The following is a 24,020-nucleotide window of genomic DNA, read 5'->3' on the forward strand; positions in this document are numbered from 1 at the left end:
AAAATTAGAAAATAGGCTTTGTCAAAATGCCTGTGGACAACTTGAACATACAGTACTGTATCTCTTTTCAAGCCTATCTAACTTAACTAAAACCAAACTAGCCTAGTATAACCTCCTAATCTATTGCTAAATGCAGTTTTATTTATATATACAAGAGTTCTTACATTCTTGTACAGCCACTAGCATGCATAGCATTTCGGGCAAGTCCTTAATCCTAATTTTCCTTGGAATATGACCCCGCCAAATCGTTTAGCAACCAGGTATCCATTTCATTGTAAGGTAAATGTAGGCTACAGTTAAGGTTTGGCACTCAGTAAATCCTCCCCGGCCAGGATACAAACTCAGGCCAAAGCGCTCGTGAAGCGCCGGGTGAGTGTTTTACCACTGCACCACAGAGACTGCTTAATTATGTGACCTGTGACTTTGAATATATAAAAAGATGTATCTTTAATTTTTGGGAAAACAACATGTTATATACTGTAGTTAAATGCATTCTCACTTCGGTATAAGTTTCATTTGGGGATAGCTTTGGGAAAAAAAAAATCATAAACGTAGCATACCTTACATTCAACTAAATATCTTACCACTTGCTTATGGAAATTACCGTATTGGATAAATAAATATTATGTCATATTCAGCTTTACCTCTGAATATGACAGTTCCGTGTCATATTCAGGCAGCTCTGAGGCGGTAAGTGAGGAACTGAGTGAGGCAGTTCCGGGCGGTAAACCCAAGTCTCGTCCACATGGCTTTATTTACAAAACAATCAATGACGTCACACCGGATACATGAACCTATTATTTACAATACTTATAAAACAAAAGAGCATTTCATAACATTATGCACCCAAGTAGTATTCAGTCCTACAAAATACCTTAATCCTAAAGACAGATCAAATGCTATATTATCCCTGCAATATAGGCCTATTAAAGATCAGATGCCATCCTCTCCCTGCAATATAGGACTATTAAAGACAAGATGTCATCCTCTCTCTGCAATACAGACCTACCAGAATATCGTGAGCAATAACAGAAACCATTATCCCCCCCCCCAATCATTACACGAGAAGCTGCATTGAACTATCTCTTATACTCAGCTTAACATGAGATGAAGAGAGCCATGCTTACCTCGTCACACTGCTGGCGGGAACGAAGAGAGTGCCACTGTGCCACGGCGTGCCTCTGTGACCCCATCATGTTACTCCAGTGGTTTATCTCGTGTGGACCTGGAATCCATTATCTGTTAACGCCTGTACTGCACAGATATTTAAAAATACACAGCATCCAAGAGGAATGTTAATTCATTGTTGTATCAACGTTATCAACAATAATTCAACGCTGAATCAACGTATCAACATTAATTTAATGTTGAATCAACGTTGATGACGTAGCTTGGGCATTGAATTGGCATTGCCTTACGGGCTATTCCATGCCCGTGCCACCTCTTGGGTGGCTTAATCTTCATCAATCAATCAATCAATCAATCAATCAACATTGCTGTAGAATATTAAGCAGACTGGGATCAAGGGTGCACCCCTCTGAAAATAGCAAACTAATTGGAGAAAAATAAATGATGGTTGGAGCAGCATAGGGGTTAAGAACCTGACTGGTGTTTATCTACAGAATAACCCCTCCCCCCCCCCACCTCTCTCTCTCTCTCTCTCTCGATAAACCTTACAATAACTAACCAAGACACGGTCGACACACCAAGATGGGGGGTCGATGGATTGTAGGCCAGAGTACACAAATAATAATTTATAATGATATCTTTGTGATACATTAAGCGATTATATATATATATATATTTTTCAATTTTATTGATTACTAAGCTTTCAGGGCAAGTTTCATATGATGTTTCGAGAAATAATCTGCACATCCCACATGGCAACTAAACATCCCACATAACAACTGGATACCGCACATGCCAACTGGACCATTAGATGGCAACCGGACAGCCCACATGACAACGGACAGCTACATGTCAACTGAACAGTCCATATGACAGCTGAGCAGCCAACATGACAATCGGGTAGCCTACGTGCCAACTGGGCATTCCACATGACAACTGGGGATCCCACATGGCAAGTATGCATCCCACATGACAAGTAAGCATCCCACATGACAACTGGACAGCTCACATGGCAACCGGGCAGCCCACATGTCATCTGGAGATGCTATAAAGATACTGTGTCGAGGGACACGGGTTCGATGCCATGATATAGCGCCATATTTTCAGTTACCTGAGGGTTGCTTCCCAAGAACAATTCTGCCAATGAACTCGTCTCTCATGACTCCGCCATTCCAGTCCCAGACAGTGACCACTAGAGATGCTTCACGCAGCTCAGGTGATGCTATCTGGAAGCTGAATGATTCATTAAAGGAAGGAGAAAGCGTATTTTTCTTGACTCCAGTTTTCTTAGACTTGAGATGCCGACCGCGAACCACCAGTGACACACGGACATATGGATCTGTAAAAATAAAAAAGGCTTTATTAAAATATGAATGAAAAAGAGTATTACCAAATACAGAAATGTAAATCTACCTGAAAATGAGTTAATACTTTATAACTTATTTAATCATTGAACATATTTTGTCGTCTTATTCATGACATAAGTTAATCCAGTGAACTGCCTAAGATATATAAACTTAGCATACACTGGAAGCAACACCTCACAACTTCAAAGAGGCATCTTTTGCTATGTCCGAAGTTGCTTTACCCTCGTGCCATATCCACGATGGTCTCAACATCTGGCTAAGGAACTCTTTCGCATCCATGTGTTGTTGGATTCCTCATGACTACAACACCGCTCACATTCTTGTCTACTGAGCATTAACTCTCGTGGCCAATAACGGCCCCATACGTCTATGGCAGGTCATGTTTTGAAGTCAAAGATCACTGAAGTTTGAAGTTCAAAGTGATCATATACATACAGTATATATATATATATATATATATATATATATATATATATATATATATATATATATATATATATATATATATATATATATATATATATATATATGCAAACAAGCCTGAATGGTCCCCAGGACTATATACAACTGAAAACTCACACCCCAGAAGTGACTCGAACCCATACTCCCACAACTGGTATGTACAGGGACGCCTTAATCCGCTTGACCATCACGACCGGACATAAGGAAGTGATAGCCGAGGCTATATGAACCACTTCCCCGCCGGCACTCGGATGGTAATCTTGGGCATAGCATTTTATCAAATCACCTCATTCTTTGGGGCACACGTGAGGAACACAAATGCAAACAAGCCTGAATGGTCCCCAGGACTATATACAACTGAAAACTCACACCCCAGAAGTGACTCGAACCCATACTCCCACAACTGGTATGTACAGGGACGCCTTAATCCGCTTGACCATCACGACCGGACATAAGGAAGTGATAGCCGAGGCTATATGAACCACTTCCCCGCCGGCACTCGGATGGTAATCTTGGGCATAGCATTTTATCAAATCACCTCATTCTTTGGGGCACACGTGAGGAACAAAAATGCAAACAAGCCTGAATGGTCCCCAGGACTATATACAACTGAAAACTCACACCCCAGAAGTGACTCGAACCCATACTCCCACAACTGGTATGTACAGGGACGCCTTAATCCGCTTGACCATCACGACCGGACATAAGGAAGTGATAGCCGAGGCTATATGAACCACTTCCCCGCCGGCACTCGGATGGTAATCTTGGGCATAGCATTTTATCAAATCACCTCATTCTTTGGGGCACACGTGAGGAACACAAATGCAAACAAGCCTGAATGGTCCCCAGGACTATATACAACTGAAAACTCACACCCCAGAACTGACTCGAACCCATACTCCCACAACTGGTATGTACAGGGACGCCTTAATCCGCTTGACCATCACGACCGGACATAAGGAAGTGATAGCCGAGGCTATATGAACCACTTCCCCGCCGGCACTCGGATGGTAATCTTGGGCATAGCATTTTATCAAATCACCTCATTCTTTGGGGCACACGTGAGGAACACAAATGCAAACAAGCCTGAATGGTCCCCAGGACTATATACAACTGAAAACTCACACCCCAGAAGTGACTCGAACCCATACTCCCACAACTGGTATGTACAGGGACGCCTTAATCCAGGCGTTCAGGCTTGTTTGCATTTGTGTTCCTCACGTGTGCCCCAAAGAATGAGGTGATTTGATAAAATGCTATGCCCAAGATTACCATCCGAGTGCCGGCGGGGAAGTGGTTCATATAGCCTCGGCTATCACTTCCTTATGTCCGGTCGTGATGGTCAAGCGGATTAAGGCGTCCCTGTACATACCAGTTGTGGGAGTATGGGTTCGAGTCACTTCTGGGGTGTGAGTTTTCAGTTGTATATAGTCCTGGGGACCATTCAGGCTTGTTTGCATTTGTGTTCCTCACGTGTGCCCCAAAGAATGAGGTGATTTGATAAAATGCTATGCCCAAGATTACCATCCGAGTGCCGGCGGGGAAGTGGTTCATATAGCCTCGGCTATCACTTCCTTATGTCCGGTCGTGATGGTCAAGCGGATTAAGGCGTCCCTGTACATACCAGTTGTGGGAGTATGGGTTCGAGTCACTTCTGGGGTGTGAGTTTTCAGTTGTATATAGTCCTGGGGACCATTCAGGCTTGTTTGCATTTGTGTTCCTCACGTGTGCCCCAAAGAATGAGGTGATTTGATAAAATGCTATGCCCAAGATTACCATCCGAGTGCCGGCGGGGAAGTGGTTCATATAGCCTCGGCTATCACTTCCTTATGTCCGGTCGTGATGGTCAAGCGGATTAAGGCGTCCCTGTACATACCAGTTGTGGGAGTATGGGTTCGAGTCACTTCTGGGGTGTGAGTTTTCAGTTGTATATAGTCCTGGGGACCATTCAGGCTTGTTTGCATTTGTGTTCCTCACGTGTGCCCCAAAGAATGAGGTGATTTGATAAAATGCTATGCCCAAGATTACCATCCGAGTGCCGGCGGGGAAGTGGTTCATATAGCCTCGGCTATCACTTCCTTATGTCCGGTCGTGATGGTCAAGCGGATTAAGGCGTCCCTGTACATACCAGTTGTGGGAGTATGGGTTCGAGTCACTTCTGGGGTGTGAGTTTTCAGTTATATATATATATATACTGTTATACAAAAATGGTTGGCCCTAAAATGGAACCTTGCAGTACTCCACTCACAATATTTTTTTTCCCGGCTAAGTTATCCTCCGTTTAAGACGACCCTTGGCTATATTTTCTGTGTTTTAACCGCTGTTTTATCTTTACCATTTGATACAGATGCGTCTTTCACACAGGCTGTGGCACACAGAAAACATCACTATAACTATTTTACAGTTTACAGCAAGAATATCTGTGCAGTAAAATGTTCATTAAAAATGTTTTATTAATAAGACAGTATCTACCACTGAAAAGTGGGGTTTCTTAAGTAATATTATTCTTAAATACATTTTTGGTAGCACATTTAGAAAACTACATACATTTAAAGCCACTATGAGACTCCATGGATCTAGAATATGGCCAAAAGTTTGACTAAAAATGAAAACGTCTTGGCGCGTGTACATATAAGAAAGCCTAGCCATGACTAACCTGCTCCTCGGGCGAGACTTGTCTGGAGAATTTGCTTGGCTTTGATGATGTCCACGTTGAGACGACCGGCAGTGGGAAGGTAGTTGAGAGACAGCAATATCTCACCAAACTCCTCTGTTTCCTGAGCAGTTTATTTTAATCTTATTATTATGTTATTAGGTATCTACATTATGGAGAATATATCATTAGTTCAATTTTTATGTAATTCATATTTTTTCTTATATAAATGTGCGTGCGTGTGTGTACTCACCTAATTGTGATTGCGGGGGTTGAGCTCTGGCTCTTTGGTCCCGCCTCTCAACTGTCAATCAACTGGTGTACAGGTTCATGAACTTACTTGGCTCTATCATATCTACACTTGAAACTCTGTATGGAGTCTGCCTGTGTGTGTATGTGTATGTGTGTGTGTGTGTGTGTGTGTGTGTGTGTGTGTGTGTGTGTGTGTGTGTGTGTGTGTGTGTGTGTGTGTGTGTGTGTAAAACACCGAATTTACACCACAGTTCCACTCTATGCATAAACAGTAATTTAATACAGTACTCCTTAGGCTACAAGATGAGCAAGCGATTTTATTTCAAAACAATGGGTACAATTTCAAGGTCATAATTATTTAAAATTAATAAACAAAAATTGCATTTTTAACTAGTTATACCAAAAGAACTTCCCTAAAACCCTCACCATCACAGAGATATTCCCGTAGTGTAGATATTATGTACGGCTTACATAACTGTATAGTTTATATCCTGAAATTCTCTCAATTTTCTGTAATTACAAAGCAATCGTAATTCCATAAGAATAAAAGATACTAGCCTACCCGCCCATACGAGGCAGCTCCTATGTATATCCACGTAAGCCTATATATATATATATGTAACCTATAGTTTACAGTATACTGCTAGAGTGGTGTGGTACGTACCTGGGGGGAGATTCACGAAAGCACTTACGCAAACACTTACGAACCTGTACATCTTTTGTCAATCTTTGACGGCTTTGTTTACAATTATTAAACAGTTAATGAGCTCCGAAGCACCAGGAGGCTGTTTATAACAATAACAACAGTTGAATGGGAAGTTTTCATGCTTGTAAACTGTTTAATAAATGTAACCAAAGCCGTCAAAGATTGAGGAAAGATGTACACATTCGTAAGTGCTTGCGTAAGTGCTTTCGTGAATCTGGACCCTGGTACAAATAGCCTAAGCTACTCAATCCCTTTGAGATGTATTTCTTTCTTGTCTCAATAAACATACTTGAACTTGGTGTGGTACGTACCTGGCTACACTGGGTGAGTGGTCTCCAGAGACGTGAGGGTCTAGCCAAGTTTACGTTCTGCAAGGGCAAGAGAACGTGCCCAACCACACAATGTCGCGAGAACTTGTCAAAATCCTTCACTTTCAGCTCCAGAGTACGGCGAATGACCTCCCTGTACGGCAGCTGATGAAACCATCAGCAATTAGAATTACATTTATAAAGAAAAGTCATTATATTAGTCAATTATTGTGGGTTGTATTCTGGGGATGGTTAATAGCTCACACGGTGGAATGGGGCCTAGATAGGCCTAGAAGGATCTCGAAAAGTCTATTCGGGGACTCAAGAGACCTCGATAAACCTATAGGGGAAACCCATAAGCATTGAAGGTCCTCTAGGGGCCTAAGGAAACCTCAATAAACCTAGGGAAACCTCAATATATTTAGGGAAACCTCAATAAACCTAAGTTCAGGCTTGCCTTTTCTCAACAAGAGGAATTATTACCGATAATGTCTAGGGCAAACTATTTTAAAATCTACACAACCAAATGGGGAATATTACCTCGAATGAGAATGTTTCCTCAAACACAGGCTCTTGTGTCTTCTTCTTCACCGTTGTCTGTCGAGAGTTTTTGTTGTCCGGGAGAAGGGAAATCTGGGAAAGTATTATACAAAATATAATGCATATATATTCTCTGCACAACACATTCATCCTATAATGGCAACAGGTTATGGTTACGACGTGACAATCAAATAACTGGTTTCCACAAAGAGTTCATTAATTGGGAACCTCGTTGTAAAGCGATTGGTAAATCATGCTCTAGGGGGTAATATTGCCTGCATGGCTGGTGAGCGGCGGGCAGGCAGGAGACACTTGCCTATTGTTGTTGTTGTTTAAGATTCAGCTACTGGGAACACAACGTTCAAAGTAGCACGGGCTATGGTGAGCCCGTAGTGGACTTACCTGGCACAGGAGCGGGGTTGTGCACTTGCCTATAATATCATGGCCGCCTCAACACGCCTCTGGTTCCAGCCCGTCCTTTCGAATTGATACTAAAAAGTTAAGTTTCCCCTAATCAGATGTAAAAAAAAATGCAACTGTTTTCCTAACCAGAAACATAAAAATGCAACTATTTTGCCTAACAAGGAAAGTACGAGCCTAAGCAACCCACCTAACCTATCGAAGTCGATGTATATAGAAAACAGTCAACATTACGGCGCATTAATTCTTACTAATGCGTACCATTTCTAATGGATCGGTCGATCCCGTTAAAAATGCGACATAGTAGGACTGGTTGTACATTATGTATCCCAGTGATTGACTTGTGTGGCGAGCAAGATGTTCTGTAAGCTTGACAGCTCTTACAGACAAGCAGATGTGATCAAGGCTACAGAATCCTCCCCAAAATGATGTCTTATATAATGTTAACACACAGGCAGACTATTATGTAGCGACCCCCATCATGCCTGTAATCTTAAACCACTGAGTGACCACTGTTGTAAAGCACGGACATATTATAGTGCCACAATTAATCCAACACACAGCAATAATAGCTCTCAACCTGTAACTACACCACTTAGGTAATTACACATTTAGGAAATGCAATGAGAGTGAAGAAGTTTCAGGCTATCCTGGACCCTCATCAAGTCACTTAGGCTCCAGGACAGACCGAAACGGTGCCAGTAAGTCTACATGTAAACTGGCCTTTGTCCTAAACCGAGAGTATTCTCAAGTTCTAGTAGTTCTCAACCCATTCCCGGGAGTGCACAGGTTGACGTTGTCCGGCCCTCACCTTTATACAGAGGTTCAGCCCTCACCTTTATATAGAGGTTCAGTCCTCACCTTTACACAGGGGTTCAGCCCTCACCTTTACATAGGGGTTCAGCCCTCACCTTTACATAGGGGTTTGAGTGCGCCATGTCGCTGCGATCTTTACAAGCGGGCCGAGGAAGGTCAGCTGCTTCCAGGACCTGAAAGAAAGGACATTTGTACTGGAAATTGTGCTGAAAGTAGCAGATATATTTCAGTAGTTAAAGTAGAGAGTCGATTAAGGCGCGTCTGGGATCCTTTCGGAAGTAGGTTCGAACCCTCATCAAGGCCCTTGTGGATTTGTTCATTAGAGAGAGACAGAGAGAGCTTGTATAATTGTTGTTTACTTTGATCCATAAACAATATATTGTGAAGTTTGCTCATCATTACTGTATTCTACAGTTCTTTATCTTGGAGTTAAAAGGTAAAGAAAAAATAGAGAATAATATTTTAATATAGTAATTAAAGTTTATTCACGACAGAAGATTAATGCAAATTCCTGTTAATAAATTACTTTTTGCCTACACTGTAATAGTTTGGTTTAGTTCATTTATTATGCAACCCATACCCATCCTGAGGGCGGTAGTGGAAAGGATTACAGAGACACATAATGGGCTCAGCTATATTACTATACGGCTGTGCCCATATTGCTTAGCTATATTGCACAAACTGTTCTATATTCCTGCAAATCAAATATATTTCATGCTGCTGTTTTGAAAAAAAAACAGAACAACACAATCAGTGTAATAGTTTGTATGATATCCGTAGCACAAGAGGGTGCAGGTGGAAGCTGGAAACTTAAATGAATTGAAGAAATGTAAAGAAATACTGTACCGTGTACAGGTGGTCAACAAGTGACATGCACAGAGAGAGATGAAGTTTTTATTATTATTATTATTATTATTTTTCTACCACAGACGTGGCCAGACATTTACAATGCTAACCAGCATATATACATTTTCTTCTGTCCTCCATGGACAGGGTGAGAGATGTGTTAAACATATAGTTCAGGGGTTTATTGAACAATCAAGCACAGAAGGTGATTCGGTGCTTTTAAAATGCTAAGCTAACCTACATACGCAAATACATAGATACACAGATTTACGGAAGATATATAGAAGCTGATCAGATGAAGTTGTGGAAGCCACCTCCGTCCACAACTTTAAGATCAGATTCGACAAAAAAACTGGAAGGTCAGAATAGTTCAATTATAACACAACAGATACAACAAGGCCGGTAGGCTGGGACCCAAATTCTGGACCTCACTTCACTGTAATAGCTCAACCTGTCCTCCTAATAGAACGTCGCATGTTGACGTATAATCTACCTTTATACGACATTTTTAGATATAATTTTCAAGTACGACAATAAAAAATGGCCGTACTAGAAAATGGTAGCGAAATTAACATACTTTCCCGTGTTCTGTTTTAGGTCCTCTGGTAGATTAGGATAAGGACACTATAGTACGACAGTGTTTTGACGTTGGGAAATCTTAGGAGACTGAGTTACTGATATGTAAGTACCAACAGGATGTCCATTATTGTACCTTAACCAGGAGAACAGAGGCAGAGGCGTCGTAGTGCAGCGAGAAGTGGATCCTTCCGAACAGGTCCTCGTCAGGGCCTTCTTCAAGTGATGACGACGTTGAGGTATACAAATTGGGCCGGATCTAACAAAATAATAATAATGCTTGTTAGAAGCAGTTAAAGTCAAGCAGTGCTTCCGGTCGAGAGTCAGGCCACCGTAGCCCAGTTAGTAGTCTATACCCACAATGAAGTCACATTAATTATTGAGAGAAATCCTGTTTTTTAATGCATATTTCGACGTTTCAGCCGGATTAGATCTGTTTTCTTGATGTATCAATGAGAAAATCAGTAGTAGCCATGAGAAGCATTCGAACCTGCACACTTAGTACGCTCAGGTACTATATATGGCGTGTCCTTGGGAGTACCAAGTGTGTGGGTTCGAATTCTCCTCATGGCTGCTACTGATTTTCTCAGTAGTGCGTATGCTTGAGGAGTTCAGGGATGCGGGTTCGATCCCATTGTATGGTTTCAATATTTCCTCAATACTTATTTACACACAACATTGTCTAACAAATAGTTCTGAGACAAGGCAGGTCTTCCATGATGTACAGAATTTGGTGTAGTGAAAGTGTGAGATTTTAAAAGTTTACACAAACACAGACAGTTTACTGATTGTTGACCAATCCACACACTAGAAAGTGAAGGGACGACGACGTTTCGGTCCATCCTGCACCATTCTCAAGTCGATTGTGAATGGTCCAGGACGGACCGAAACGTCGTCGTCGTCCCTTCACCTTCTAGTGTGTGGTCTGGTCAACATATTTCAGCCACGTTATTGTGACTCAGTTTACTGATTGTTCCTGATATTACACATGGAAAACCTTCCGACCTCTGATGGTTTATTTGTTGATGCTGTTTGGTGCCAATCTGTACATTTGGGCGTAACAGATTTCAGAAGAAAGAAGGGAGAGTGTGAACTCAACTGACCAGCATTTGCAATGTACCGTAAGAAATAAATTAACTATCAAGAAAATTAAAAAGTACTTCCATGCCGATATTCTAAATATCAACGATTTTTTTTTAATTTTATTGTATAGGATAATATTTATTGAAATATTAAAAATTTGTTAAATTAAACAAATGCTGTAAAATTCTAAGCCATAACAAATTCCAAGCTTATTTTATCAATATATCCCCTGGGGAATATCTAGGTAAAACGACAATGAGTTAAAATTAATAACGTTGATTCTACTTATAATAATTTTGGCCCGCCGGTATGGCGAGATAAAAACCACTAACTCCTTCCTTAAACAAACTCAGGTTTGCTACCTTGGTAAGAGTTTCATAGTCAGTTGACTTGGAAGCCCAGCGAGGTGACCTGGAGACCCCGGGAGAGCGAGGCGGGCCCGGGAGGCGAGGCTGCACCCCCTCGCCCCTCACCCCTGACCAGAACTCTATGGGGCGCACGTCAATTACAGGCAGCTGCCGCGAAGACACCGAATTGGAACGCCGCAGCTCAATCTTAAATCAAAGATTATTGTTCTGTAAGAAACATACATACACACAACACGGAAATTAGTTAGGCAAAACATTTTCATACACGTATCTAGATTATGTTCATTCTATATTAAATAGATACATGAAATTGTTTAATAAATGTTCCAAGTATGTTGACCAGACCACACATTAGAAGGTGAAGGGACCACGACGTTTCGGTCCGTCCTGAACCATTCTCAAGTCGATTGAGAATGGTTCGATTGATTCCAACTATGACTACCATAACAAAGGAGTATAGGAAGTAAGGTAAGGTAATTATCAGAAAGCACTATAAGCCATTATGACTATATACCACTTGGAAGGGATATGAGGATAAGGATTTGGGATGGGACGGAGGAAAAGAATGGTGCCCAGCCACTTGGACGGTCAGGGATCGAACGTCGACCTGCAAGAAACGAGACCGTTGCTCTACCATCTAGTCCAGGTGATAGGAAGGACGAGAGGAGGCTGCTGGCCCCTTCACCTGATGCTTATTGATTATAATAATTTGAGGTAAAAAAAAATTCATATTAGGAAATGGCCGCGTTGATGGGAAATTTTCATTGAAAATGAGGTCATTGTACCCTTGGCATTTTCATTTTAGTAAAATTCGAAATTTTTCAATATAGATAATGGATGTAAATATTGAAGAGCCTCAACTGTGCTAATTATACAATATCTTTCCAGTAATATACAATAATTACTTTTTTACTCATTACAGAAAGTGGTCTTTCATATTAACAGTTTCCAAGTGATCCACATCAACCACGATACAAGGCCAGGAGTCATCAAATATTTGCGTGTCCACTTACGAAACCTGTACATCTTTCTTCAATCATGGAGGCTAAGTCTGTATTTACTAAGCAGTTTACGAGCTGGGGAAACTTCACAACCCAAGATTACTATTGTTAGAGACAACCTTGTAGCACTTCGAAACTCATCAATTGTTTAGTATATTCAGATCAAGCCGCTAGGACAATAGTTCCTCAGAGAGAGGAAATATGTATAGGTTTCTTAAGTGGACACTTACGTGTTTGATGAGTCCATTGTATGCTTGTCCAGCTGATGTATAAGTACCAGATAAGTTTACTTCAAGAAATATTCAGTTCTTTTCATTCCGCTCCTAGAGTTTTACTCAAGACTTTGCAACACTGTCTTAAAACAAGATGCTCTGCAATAAATTCCTTTTGTCAGGGACAGGAAGCCTGTGCTTAGGCTTATTAAGGTCCCCCTAAGCCAACTACTGATCTTTCCCAGGATGCAACCCACAACAGTTGACTAACTCCCGGATAACTATTTAACTACTAGGTGAACAGAGGCATCAGACGATAGAAAATTTGGCAGCGTTCATGTCATGGAATGCATTTCTTAACAATACAGTCTCGAAACACGAATACGTGCATATACTAGATGAAAGTATATTGAAGTGTTTGTACCACAATCATATCTATAGTAACAAATGGAATCCTCAGCACTTGATGTACCTATGATAAAATACTGATGCTGTAGAATAGGCTATGAACCACGACCTCGGGCTCCCCAGGCCTAAATATTTTTTATATATCTTTTTTCTTTATTAATATACAATGTAAATATTTTTGTCATATTTACATCAATTTACAGGGGAAAATACTACATTTATATATAGTTTATATAATTCTCACTAAACCAATATATGTGGTTATATCACGGAAACTAAACGGAATTACAAACTAAGAACGCCTCCTCAACACATCTTTAAAATTAGAACCATTAGCATCCCAGCAACAAATAATAACAATCTTCTAAGCACACACAAGATATTGGGAATGACAATAACTCACCTGGTGGTAAATATCAGACTTGAGGTCCTTGACCGAGGAGACTGATGAAGATGGAGAGGAGGAATTGGACTGGTGCCGCAGTAAGGACACGGTGGTCACGGACTCGCTGTCACTGTCGCCGTGCTGATGAAGGGACAGCACGAGTGAGGTGGTGTCGCTAGACGGCTCCTCCGGCTTCTTTGTAAAGGAAGAAACATAAATATGAAAGAGAGAGAGAGAGAGAGAGAGAGAGAGAGAGAGAGAGAGAGAGAGAGAGAGAGAGAGAGAGAGAGAGAGAGAGAGAGAGAGAGAGAGAGAGACAGACAGAGAGAGAGACAACAGACAGAGAGAGCCAACGAAAGAGACAGAGACAAAGAGAGATAGAAAACGATTAGAAACAAAATATAGATAGAAAACAGGGATCGCAAAGAACAAGATATTCAAATATGAAAACAAAAGACTTGAATTTAACAGAAAATACATAGATTAATAAAATTGTGAAAAGATGGAGGGAAGGTATGGATAGTACCGTGATATAGAATGTTTAATGTCAAGACATTCCATAATTAAATACAGATTTTGTTATACGAAAAAAATATATTATTACCGTCCATATAAACTCAAATAATATAAAATTACGGGCTATTCATGCCCGTGCCATCTCTTGGGTGGCTTAACCGTCATCAATCTATCAAAGTGTGAACGGTGAACATTTCAGAAGATGTATTTCGAGTAAAGTGCAGGGCGAGAATGTGTCTCACCTGCAGGATATATTGTATGTCAGCCTTGCGGGTGTGGGAGGGCTCCTCCTCGGCGCAGCAGCAGCAGCAGCAACAGCAGCAGCAGCTGTGGCCCTCACGCCAACACAGCACTGCTCGTAGCCTCTCCCATAACCATCCTACCTTCTGAAAACATCACTTAATCACTTACCATGTAATTTAAACTACGGTTCCCTGGACATTTGCTCATTTAGATTACGATTCCTTCCACGCCCCAGTCATATAAATTGGTAACTACAATTAACGTGGATAATAACATTTCATTTAATTGGGCCATAGGAGCCTTGAATCACTTCCAATTCCAACTAGACTTCTAAACGCGGAAGTCTGTAGCTCTGTCAACCAAGCTACTGAACACCCACGTGTGGATTCCATCTCATGTTGGACTAGTTAGTGCTCAACGAGGTGCTGATGAGCGGGCCAAATGTCCCTCACCAAGACCAGAGTTGATATTGTATATATTTTAGCCATGAAACAAATACAAATATAAATTAAAAACATACAGGCACAGGCGGAAGTGGTGAGAAAGAGATATGTGAGAGAAGTCAAAACATGAAACACTATGTATGTGAGTCAAAACACCGATTTCACTTACGCAAAATGGAAATATGGCGGTGTGTCCACTCCCAGGATGAGTGGCGCTGCCCGATAAACTCGCCCCTCGGGGCAAAATTAAACTAAAATTATGTTTGAAGTGACTCTGTACATATGAGGCTCAAGCTTGGGTACATGTATTATTGTGAATATGGAACAGGTGCTAATGGAAAATAAATAAAGTGTAAATTATTGGGTGTTAGTCTCGCACCCTCATCCATTATGTTCTTGATTGTCCGCTGATTTACTGAGATAAGAACTGGTCCTGAACAAATAGCCCGGATGTGTCACAATGGAAAAGGGAATTATCAAGACAAAGGCCAAGCCATTACGACTATATAACACTGGGAAGGGGGTCAGGATAAGGATTGGGGATGGGACGGGGGGATAGGAATGGTGCCCAACCACTTGGACGGTCGGGGATTGAACGCCGACCTGCATGAAGCGAGACCGTAGATTGATGACATTTTGGAGAGATAAGAATTTTGCACCAAGATTGTAAACGTTTGTTGTTGTGTCTGAGTGTTTATTTGTAGTCTCTCCATTACAGTTTATGTCTATGGATTTGTACTTAATAAGAGAATTTGTATGCATTTGTGTAAACGTTTAGTATAACGCTACCTGTGTACAAGAAGAAATATATGTCTATCACCCAAAATGTTCAGTAATATGTCGAGTGTTTGAGATATGTATAAATATATATGAACACGTTGTACTGAACTGTATGAGAATAATTTGAGGTACCTCATCCCTTTGTGCGTATTTATATATAAATAAATTTAATTTAAACTTAAATTTCATCTCTGATACCTATTTAATACTAGGTGAACAGAATCATTAGGTGAAACGTGCCCAACCATTTCTGTCCCGCCCGGGAATTGAACCCAGGATCCCTGGTTGCAAGTCGAAAATTAAGCCAAGTGTTCCAACGGTGCTATGATGACCTTTCTGAGTTGCAGTTTTCCTTTGCTTATACATTCCTTAAGCCGCCAGGAGAGTTTTGGTTCGTGTCAGTTAAAAAATATAAGAATACTAAGTATCTATAAACTGGAAAGTTTAGTTTGATTTTTATATGTCATGGTAAACAAAAAAGTCACTTCTAATCTGTACGTTAGTTACAGGACTCTTGTTTAACTATCAGCCACCAGAATAGGCTTGTCTGTTGATGAAGAGGAAGATTTCTTTTTATTATTATTATTTTCTACCACAGACGTGGTCACACGTTTACAATGCTAAACTGAATATATACATTTTCTTCTATCCTCCATGGACAGGGTGAGAGATTTGTCAAACATACAGTTCAGGGATTTATTGAACAATCAACCACAGAAGGTGATTGTAGTGCTTTTAAAATGCTAGGCTAAGCTACATACGTAAATACATAGATACACAGATTTATGTATGTTACATAAAGTGTTCGATGTGTCTTTTACATAGTGTCATTAATCGTGTGAGACAGGGTGAACCCCACCCACGCCCATTGTAATATCATTTAGGCCTAATACCTATGTACATCTTTCAGACCTACTGCCTTTGTACATCTTTTAGACCTTTGTACATCGTTTAGGACTACTACTTCTTTCTGTATATCATTTAGGCCGACTATCTGCAGCCCTGTCAGCAGTACTACCTCATAAAATGAGAATAAAGTAACCTGTAGTAATCTAAATAGGTCTGACAAGACTAGGATAAACAGTTATAATCCTCATATTTGTTCAGTATATTTTAAAACGTATATACGGTTTTACCCTCAATCACTTTCAAAGATGCTCACCATTACAAACAGTATTTCACAGTTGGAATTAAATTGGTTACCTGTATTTGCAATATTTATTACCCGTACAGTTATAGGAGGCGCCGAGCATGTGCTAAGCTGCAGAGGTTGTGTTGAAATTGAAATAAGTTTATTGAAGTAAAATACACACAAAGGGATGAGGTAGCTCAAGCTATTCTCACCCCGTTCAGTACATCGTGTTAATACATATATAAACACACATCACAAACAATAAACATATTACCAAACATTCTGAGAGATAAACATATACATTTCCTCCTTTACACAAGTAAAGAGAGGTTGTGTTTGTCATGACCTACACTTACACGCTAAGTACAATGTTTACCAAGTTGGATGTTAAGCTCTACAGTATGTTTATGTTACTGTACGTCTCACCACTGTAATGCTGTGTTACTTGCAAAAAGTAAACATGTAAAATGAATGTATCTTATCAATCAAAAAACATTTTACCCTTGACTGACAATAAATTCAACTCTTTGTTTTTTTTTTTTTGTTTTTTAAATAGATTTCAAAATGTATACTTCATAGTCAGGGTAAGATATCCGTGACTGAATATAATTCCTTAAATAAGGCAACCAAAGTCGTAGGCAATATTCTGGAAGAGCACTCACCAACAAAGTGAGTGTACAGAGAATGACTTTCTGGGATATGAAATGAAAACAAATGATACCAAGATCCTTATCGAGCACGAATGGCTGTCATACATATCTCACCTGTATGAACCCACCATATCCAGTGGCCCGCGACGGGGACAGAAAGCCAGCGTCTTGTCAAAGACCCTCCCCACCCCCTATTGTTCCCGAGACAGTTCAAACGTGTAGCCTACTGTACCATTATATGGGTTGTTGTTGTTGTTAAAGATTCGCTACCTGGAACAAAAAGTTCCAAGTAACACGGGCTATGGTGAGCCCGTAGATAGTTATATGGGTGGATAATGTGCCCAGTTCAGGTCTAATATTTTAATATCAAGATTATATAAAAACTCTTTACAATACATGTGAATTACAAAATTAAAAATTATAGTTTGCAATTAATGATGATCAGCTGAGAAGAGGCTCAGTAGGATATAGCTCTCGTAGGAAATAGCTCTCGTAGGCTAGAATACCTGAATTCACTTCCTTTTGAATGATACACATCGCGCACATAATATCTAAAATACATATTGAAATAACATTACAAAAAACAAGTCTGGTTAAACAGGTTCTTTACAACGTATGGCTTATAAACCCCCTTGTGCCTTCACTAGATAAATTAACCTCGCACTCCTTTAAATTACGAAGTGTAGTCTTTCCACATGGCGTGACATTAAAATCAATGACCTGTAATATTTGTAATATTTTGTTACCGAGTGTCAAAGATAACAAAATATTTACGGACTAGAAGGCAGGTCCACGGACCAGAAGACAGGCACACGGACCAGAAGACAGGCCCCACGGACCAGAAGACAGGCCCCACGGACCAGAAGACAGGCCCCACGGACCACAAGACAGGTCCCACGGACCACAAGACAGGCCCCACGGACCACAAGACAGGCCCCACGGACCACAAGACAGGCCCCACGGACCACAAGACAGGCCCCACGGACTAAAAGACAGGCCCCACGGACCACAAGACAGGCCCCACGGACCACAAGATAGGTCTCACCGACCACAAGACAGGCCCCACGGACCACAAGACAGGTCTCACCGACCACAAGACAGACCCACGGATCAGAAGACAGGTCCCACGGACCACAAGACAGGCCCCACGGACCAAAAGACAGTCCCATGGACCACAAGACAGGCCCCACGGACCAAAAGACAGGCACCACGGACCACAAGACAGGCCCCACGGACCACAAGACAGTCCCATGGACCACAAGACAGGCCCCACGGACCACAAGACAGTCCCATGGACCACAAGACAGTCCCATGGACCACAAGACAGGCCCCACGGACCACAAGACAGGCCCCCACGGACCAGAAAACAGACCCCACGGACCACAAGACAAACTAGCAGCACTCGACACCTTTGCCAGCTTGCTTAACTTCTCTCTCCTTCAAGTTCATTCATAAATTAATCACCCGCGGATGATGACCCAGCTTGCAACACCGAAGATGATTCCGGCTTAAGGTGGCTACGACAATGTGAAATGTCCTCTCGCCTGTCTCTAGAACCTTGCACGATGTGGAGCACGATGATAATGATGATATACCACCACCCTCTCAGCATGATATAACATAGATGGTTAATAATGGTATATTGCAAGACTGTATCATATGTTGCGCTTACCTCAGCAACACTCATAACCTGTTGCTTCCCCATCCTTCAGAGACGTCTTGTCTCCTCCACCATTATGCTCGGGGCTGTTGTATGTCCTTTGGCACTTAGCGTTATCAGCCTATCATCGCCGCCTAGCCTCTGCCACCGACAATTAACACTGAACACCGCTATAAATCTGTATTTTCCGCTGCGACTTTCCTTTACCATATGTTGAGAGAGGAAAGCTAGTCGCGGATACAAGGAGGAATTCCATTGGCTGCAAGTTTGAAAGCTAGAGCGTGATTGGTCATCCTGGAGCGGTGAGGCGAGCCTCCTCATTGGTTGACACGATGTAACGATCGAGAGCGGGTTTCGTACGCAGCTGGGAGACAAAATACATATTATCCCAATTAGTATTAATTAACTATTTTAATATCATTTTAATTAGGCGAATCGAATGCGTGATATAAACAGAATATAATTAAGAGATAAAATGGTTCGAAGATTGAATTAGTGATCTGGTGTATTTGTTCAAATTCTCGGAGGTCGGACACAGCCACAGGTAAAGTCTGGTACACTGCTCCAATATGTTGTCTTTGCCTATCTTTCTTATCTACCTCTCTTCCTCTCCTATCTTTATCTACTTCTCTTCCTCTACCATCTTTATTTACCTCCCTTCCGCTACCATCTTTATCTACCTCCCTTCCTCTCCCATCTTTATCTACCTCCCTTCCTCTCCCGTCTTTATCTACCCCCCTTCCTCTTCCATCTTGATCTACCTCCCTTCCTCTTCCACCTTTATCTACCTTCTTTCCTTTTCCTTTCAGTCGTTGGCCTAGATAAGTTTGTCAGGCTTCCTGTCCCGACCATGGGAAACAATTTCAGGTCATACTACTGCAAGTACAATAGGCTTGTTACTTATAGACAACACTCATTTCCAGCAGTACACCAGGACTGGTTCCAGGCTCCAGCAGTACACCAAGACTGGTTCCAGGCTCCAGCAGTACACCAAGACTGGTTCCAGGCTCCAGCAGTACACCAAGACTGGTTCCAGGCTCCAGCAGTACACCAAGACTGGTTCCAGGCTCCAGCAGTACACCAAGACTGGTTCCAGGCTCCAGCAGTACACCAGGACTGGTTCCAGGCTCCAGCAGTACACCAGGACTGGTTCCAGGCTCCAGCAGTACACCAAGACTGGTTCCAGGCTCCAGCAGTACACCAAGACTGGTTCCAGGCTCCAGCCGTACACCAAGACTGGTTCCAGGCTCCAGCAGTACACCAAGACTGGTTCCAGGCTCCAGCAGTACACCAGGATTGGTTCCAGGCTCCAGCAGTACACCAAGACTGGTTCCAGGCTCCAGCAGTACACCAAGACTGGTTCCAGGCTCCAGCAGTACACCAAGACTGGTTCCAGGCTCCAGCAGTACACCAAGACTGGTTCCAGGCTCCAGCAGTACACCAAGACTGGTTCCAGGCTCCAGCAGTACACCAAGACTGGTTCCAGGCTCCAGCCGTACACCAAGGTTCCAGGCTCCAGCAGTACACCAAGGTTCCAGGCTCCAGCAGTACACCAAGGTTCCAGGCTCCAGCAGCAAGGGTGTGGACGGCCCATAGCCCCATTATCAGGGTTCTCGGACACTACTTGATGGGTAGAAGGCTAAAGACTCGTCATTAACATATAAGCGACACGCCGAGTAGAATAAAAAGTTGCTGGGCCGACCTTAACAGCTTCGACACGCCGAGTGGGGGAATAAATTCAAGGGTGGATGCTGACCTCGTGGGTGTCGTCTTGCATATAAATAGCTTGTTGGATCATGAGTGATGTTTGTTGTCTCGTGGCCGCGTTTGTTTCTTGTGTAAGTTGCAGGTCTTTAGGAACTTGCGTTAATGTTATTTCTGTTTTCTTGAAATATGTTGTGTGCTGTACAGCGGCTGGGTTGGCGGGCGGGTGGGAATGGCTTGCAGGGCTTGAGCAGTTGTGCCTGCAGGATCGAGCTACTAGCTCGTGGACCCCGCTTTTCTAGCCGTTGGTTGTCTAATGCAATGACTCCTGGCCTGTCTCCCTGTCATACTTGCTTTTAAAGTTAGAAATAGAGTTTGCTTCTACAACCTGCTTGTTTAGGTAATTCCATTGTGTGTACTCACCTAGTTGTTGTGCTTGCGGGGGTTGAGCTCTGGCTCTTTGGGCCCACCTCTCAACTGTCAATCAATCAAATGATTTTTTTCTCACACACACGCACACACACATAGAGGAAGCAGCTCGTAGCAGCTGTCTAACTCCCAGGTACCTATTTACTCCTAGGTGAACAGCAGCATCAGGGTACCCAAGCTTTGTGAGCCACATTACATAATGAACTACATTTCCTCCAACGCCCACACGAGGTATGGGGTCCACAATACACTAATTAAACGAAGTATGCGAGTAACTCATAATAGTTTGGAAAATTGTTGACATTGAGAGGAAAGAGGTTGGGTGTAGCCCCAGGAGTGATGAAGTGCGGTGTAGATATCCACCAATGGTGAGTCAGGAGAGTGTAGTGTAGTGTAGAACAGTGTAGTTCAACTATGTTTATTGAGACAATAAATTATATCTCAAGGGATAGAGTAGCTTAGGCTATTTCTACCCTCCGAAGAGTGTAGTGGCATAATTGAACCAAGGACAAATTACTAATGTGTATAAATACATATTCTGGTCAGTAGACTACGAGAGAAGGTTTTACGACCTATAAATTCAGACATGGGTACTTTTGTGTTAATGAAAGTCTGTGTTGAGAGCTCTTACAACATTCTGACACAGACATGGAGAGCAAGATAATGTGTATACTTATTTCAGCTTAACTGTACATGTGTATTTGTGCTGTCTACACTCTTCATGATGGTTCCGTGTTGCACTACACCCACCCACCGTAACTACACCCACCCACCGTCATCATCCACCCACCACCACCATCATCCACGCTACTGTAATATGGGAAGCATAGTCAGGGCCGTCACACAACTCAAACATGCGGAAGAAAGAAGCATGACTAAACACCTTCAGCTCACCACTAGTACACACACACACACACATCAAACACCTCCAGCTCACCACTAGTACACACACACATCAAACACCTTCAGCTCACCACTAGTACACACACACATCAAACACCTATAACTCACCACTAGTACACACACACATCAAACACCTTCAGCTCACCACTAGTACACACACACACACACACATCAAACACCTCCGCCCTCCACAAACACCCTCTCCCCGCCGAAATTACACACACACACCAGCCTTCGTCCTACCACAAGGCTATAACCAACATTCCACAAGATCCACCAATTCCTGTGTGAGACTTGACAGAATTAGAGGTAATTGAAGGCCATTCTGTGGTCACTGGTGACTGAGGGGCCAAGTCCGTCGTCACCTTGCGCGCCAGCACGCCCCTGGCTCCCTGATGGCTGACTATGTGGCTCGCTGGGTCTCGGTTTCTCGCCAGTTTTGACCATATTTACCCGAATTTACCTGCGGGCCACCATCTCTAGTGTCTCGACCCCATGCAAGTCAACTATTTTCTTGGGTGAAGCAAATCTTCACTCATCTCATATGCACGATGTAATTATGGGTAATGTGCTTCAGCTCCTGGACCAATAATTGGGCAATATGAGGCATCAGTAGCCTCGTGGGTGTTGTCGTATGGACATTTTGACCTCGTGTATGTAACTGGTTATCACCACGATCTTTCCATATGCACCCCCCTCATGCTACGCTATGTAGCGTGACTTGCTACATAGCGTAGCATGATCCCTAGCACAACAACGTAATGTGAGAGTGTTGGCACAAGGAAGGCGTATACACAAGTCCGTGAGCACAATTACTCATGTCAATGTGAAGGCGATGAGTTAACATAGAGGAAGTAAAGCGGCGGGTGTGGTCACTGGAGCCTGAGACCACCGAGGTCTGTGGTGTGGTCTGCTCTCTAACCAGCCCCGTTCTCCCCAACGTTCCCAACGTCCAGAAACTGTGGTACTAACGTGTTCTAACCTAACCAGAGGACCCACGAACAGAAAACGAGGCATCATGTTAATTTCGTGAGCCGCTATGGCTTTTAGAACATCAGTTTTTGCCCTTAGGGGATGTATACGAAATGCAATGTACTATAAGGAAGGGAATTATCAAGGGAAATCGCCGTGTTGTTGTAGATTCAGCTACTCGGAACAAGTTCCAAGTAGCACGGGCTATGGTGAGCCCGTAGTGGACTCACCTGTCACAGGAGTGGTGCTGTCGCGGGAAAACGCCAAGCCATTACGTCTGTAGCGAGTAGATTATCCCAATAATATACTCGCTCCAAATGCTTTGTTAATATTCCTGTCAACCTTTGGAGATGAATGAGGTGAGGCGTTGCCCGGGCATATAAGCAGCAATAGCAAACATTAACCAGAGTCTACTTTCAAGTGTGGTCTAGAGCAGACACTTGCGAGATACTGTACCGACGCTCAGTGCGCTCAACTCACACCAAAGTATCACCTGTGTACTTCTGTATATTCGACCAAATATATGTATAGTATCTTAGTGTCTGTGTTTATTTGTCACCATACTTTACGTAACAATAGAACCGTTACATTGGTGACCCAGTGAGTGAAAAAGAACACCTAGTCACAAACTAGATCTTCGTCATGGATTTATCTACCAGGTTTCCAGCATACAACGCAGATGAGCCAGAATTTTGGTTCATGCAGATGGAGGCTATTTTCGACCTTCACGAAGTTTCGACGATACCCAGCCACGATGGACTACAACATGGACTCTCACTGGACCTCTACTGCTACTGTTTGCTGTGATGGAATACTGCCATTACCCTAGCCACAGCTATGATTTTCATCGTGTCCATCTCTGCATTTTCATCTACTACGGCTTGCTGCTCCACGATCGTTACTCACTCATCTGACAGCCTCATCAATGATTACATCATGTTGGATCTTCAGCTTGTCCTGCCGACTCTCCGTCGCTGCCAGGACACTGCTTGTCCTACGCCCACGACAGCTGCTCTGTCATCAGATTCATCTACACGTTCACTGCATTTTGATACTC

General features: G+C 42.5%; 1 protein-coding gene across 2 annotated transcripts in view; it reads right to left on the reverse strand.

The window, feature by feature from the left end:
• LOC123755447 (synaptotagmin-17) overlaps positions 1–19,316 on the reverse strand; it is a 28,785-nt gene extending 9,469 nt beyond the window's left edge. The window contains exons 1-11 of one of the 2 annotated variants that reach the window (XM_045738139.2): positions 18,968–19,316; positions 14,290–14,433; positions 13,550–13,723; positions 11,520–11,711; positions 10,211–10,333; positions 8,748–8,825; positions 7,417–7,509; positions 6,880–7,041; positions 5,614–5,734; positions 2,240–2,467; positions 1,128–1,225 (exon numbers count right to left, since the gene is read on the reverse strand). In XM_045738139.2, coding sequence (XP_045594095.1) covers positions 1,128–1,225; positions 2,240–2,467; positions 5,614–5,734; positions 6,880–7,041; positions 7,417–7,509; positions 8,748–8,825; positions 10,211–10,333; positions 11,520–11,711; positions 13,550–13,723; positions 14,290–14,433; positions 18,968–19,000 — 1,446 coding nt within the window. In that variant the 5' untranslated portion in view covers positions 19,001–19,316. Of the gene's footprint in view, positions 1–1,127; positions 1,226–2,239; positions 2,468–5,613; positions 5,735–6,879; positions 7,042–7,416; positions 7,510–8,747; positions 8,826–10,210; positions 10,334–11,519; positions 11,712–13,549; positions 13,727–14,289; positions 14,434–18,967 lie in introns of both variants that reach the window. The other variant, XM_045738138.2, reaches the window with a different exon arrangement.
• Positions 19,317–24,020: the final 4,704 nt, after the last annotated feature.

This window comes from Procambarus clarkii, chromosome 20, assembly GCF_040958095.1.
Source record: "Procambarus clarkii isolate CNS0578487 chromosome 20, FALCON_Pclarkii_2.0, whole genome shotgun sequence".
NCBI lineage: Eukaryota > Metazoa > Arthropoda > Malacostraca > Decapoda > Cambaridae > Procambarus > Procambarus clarkii.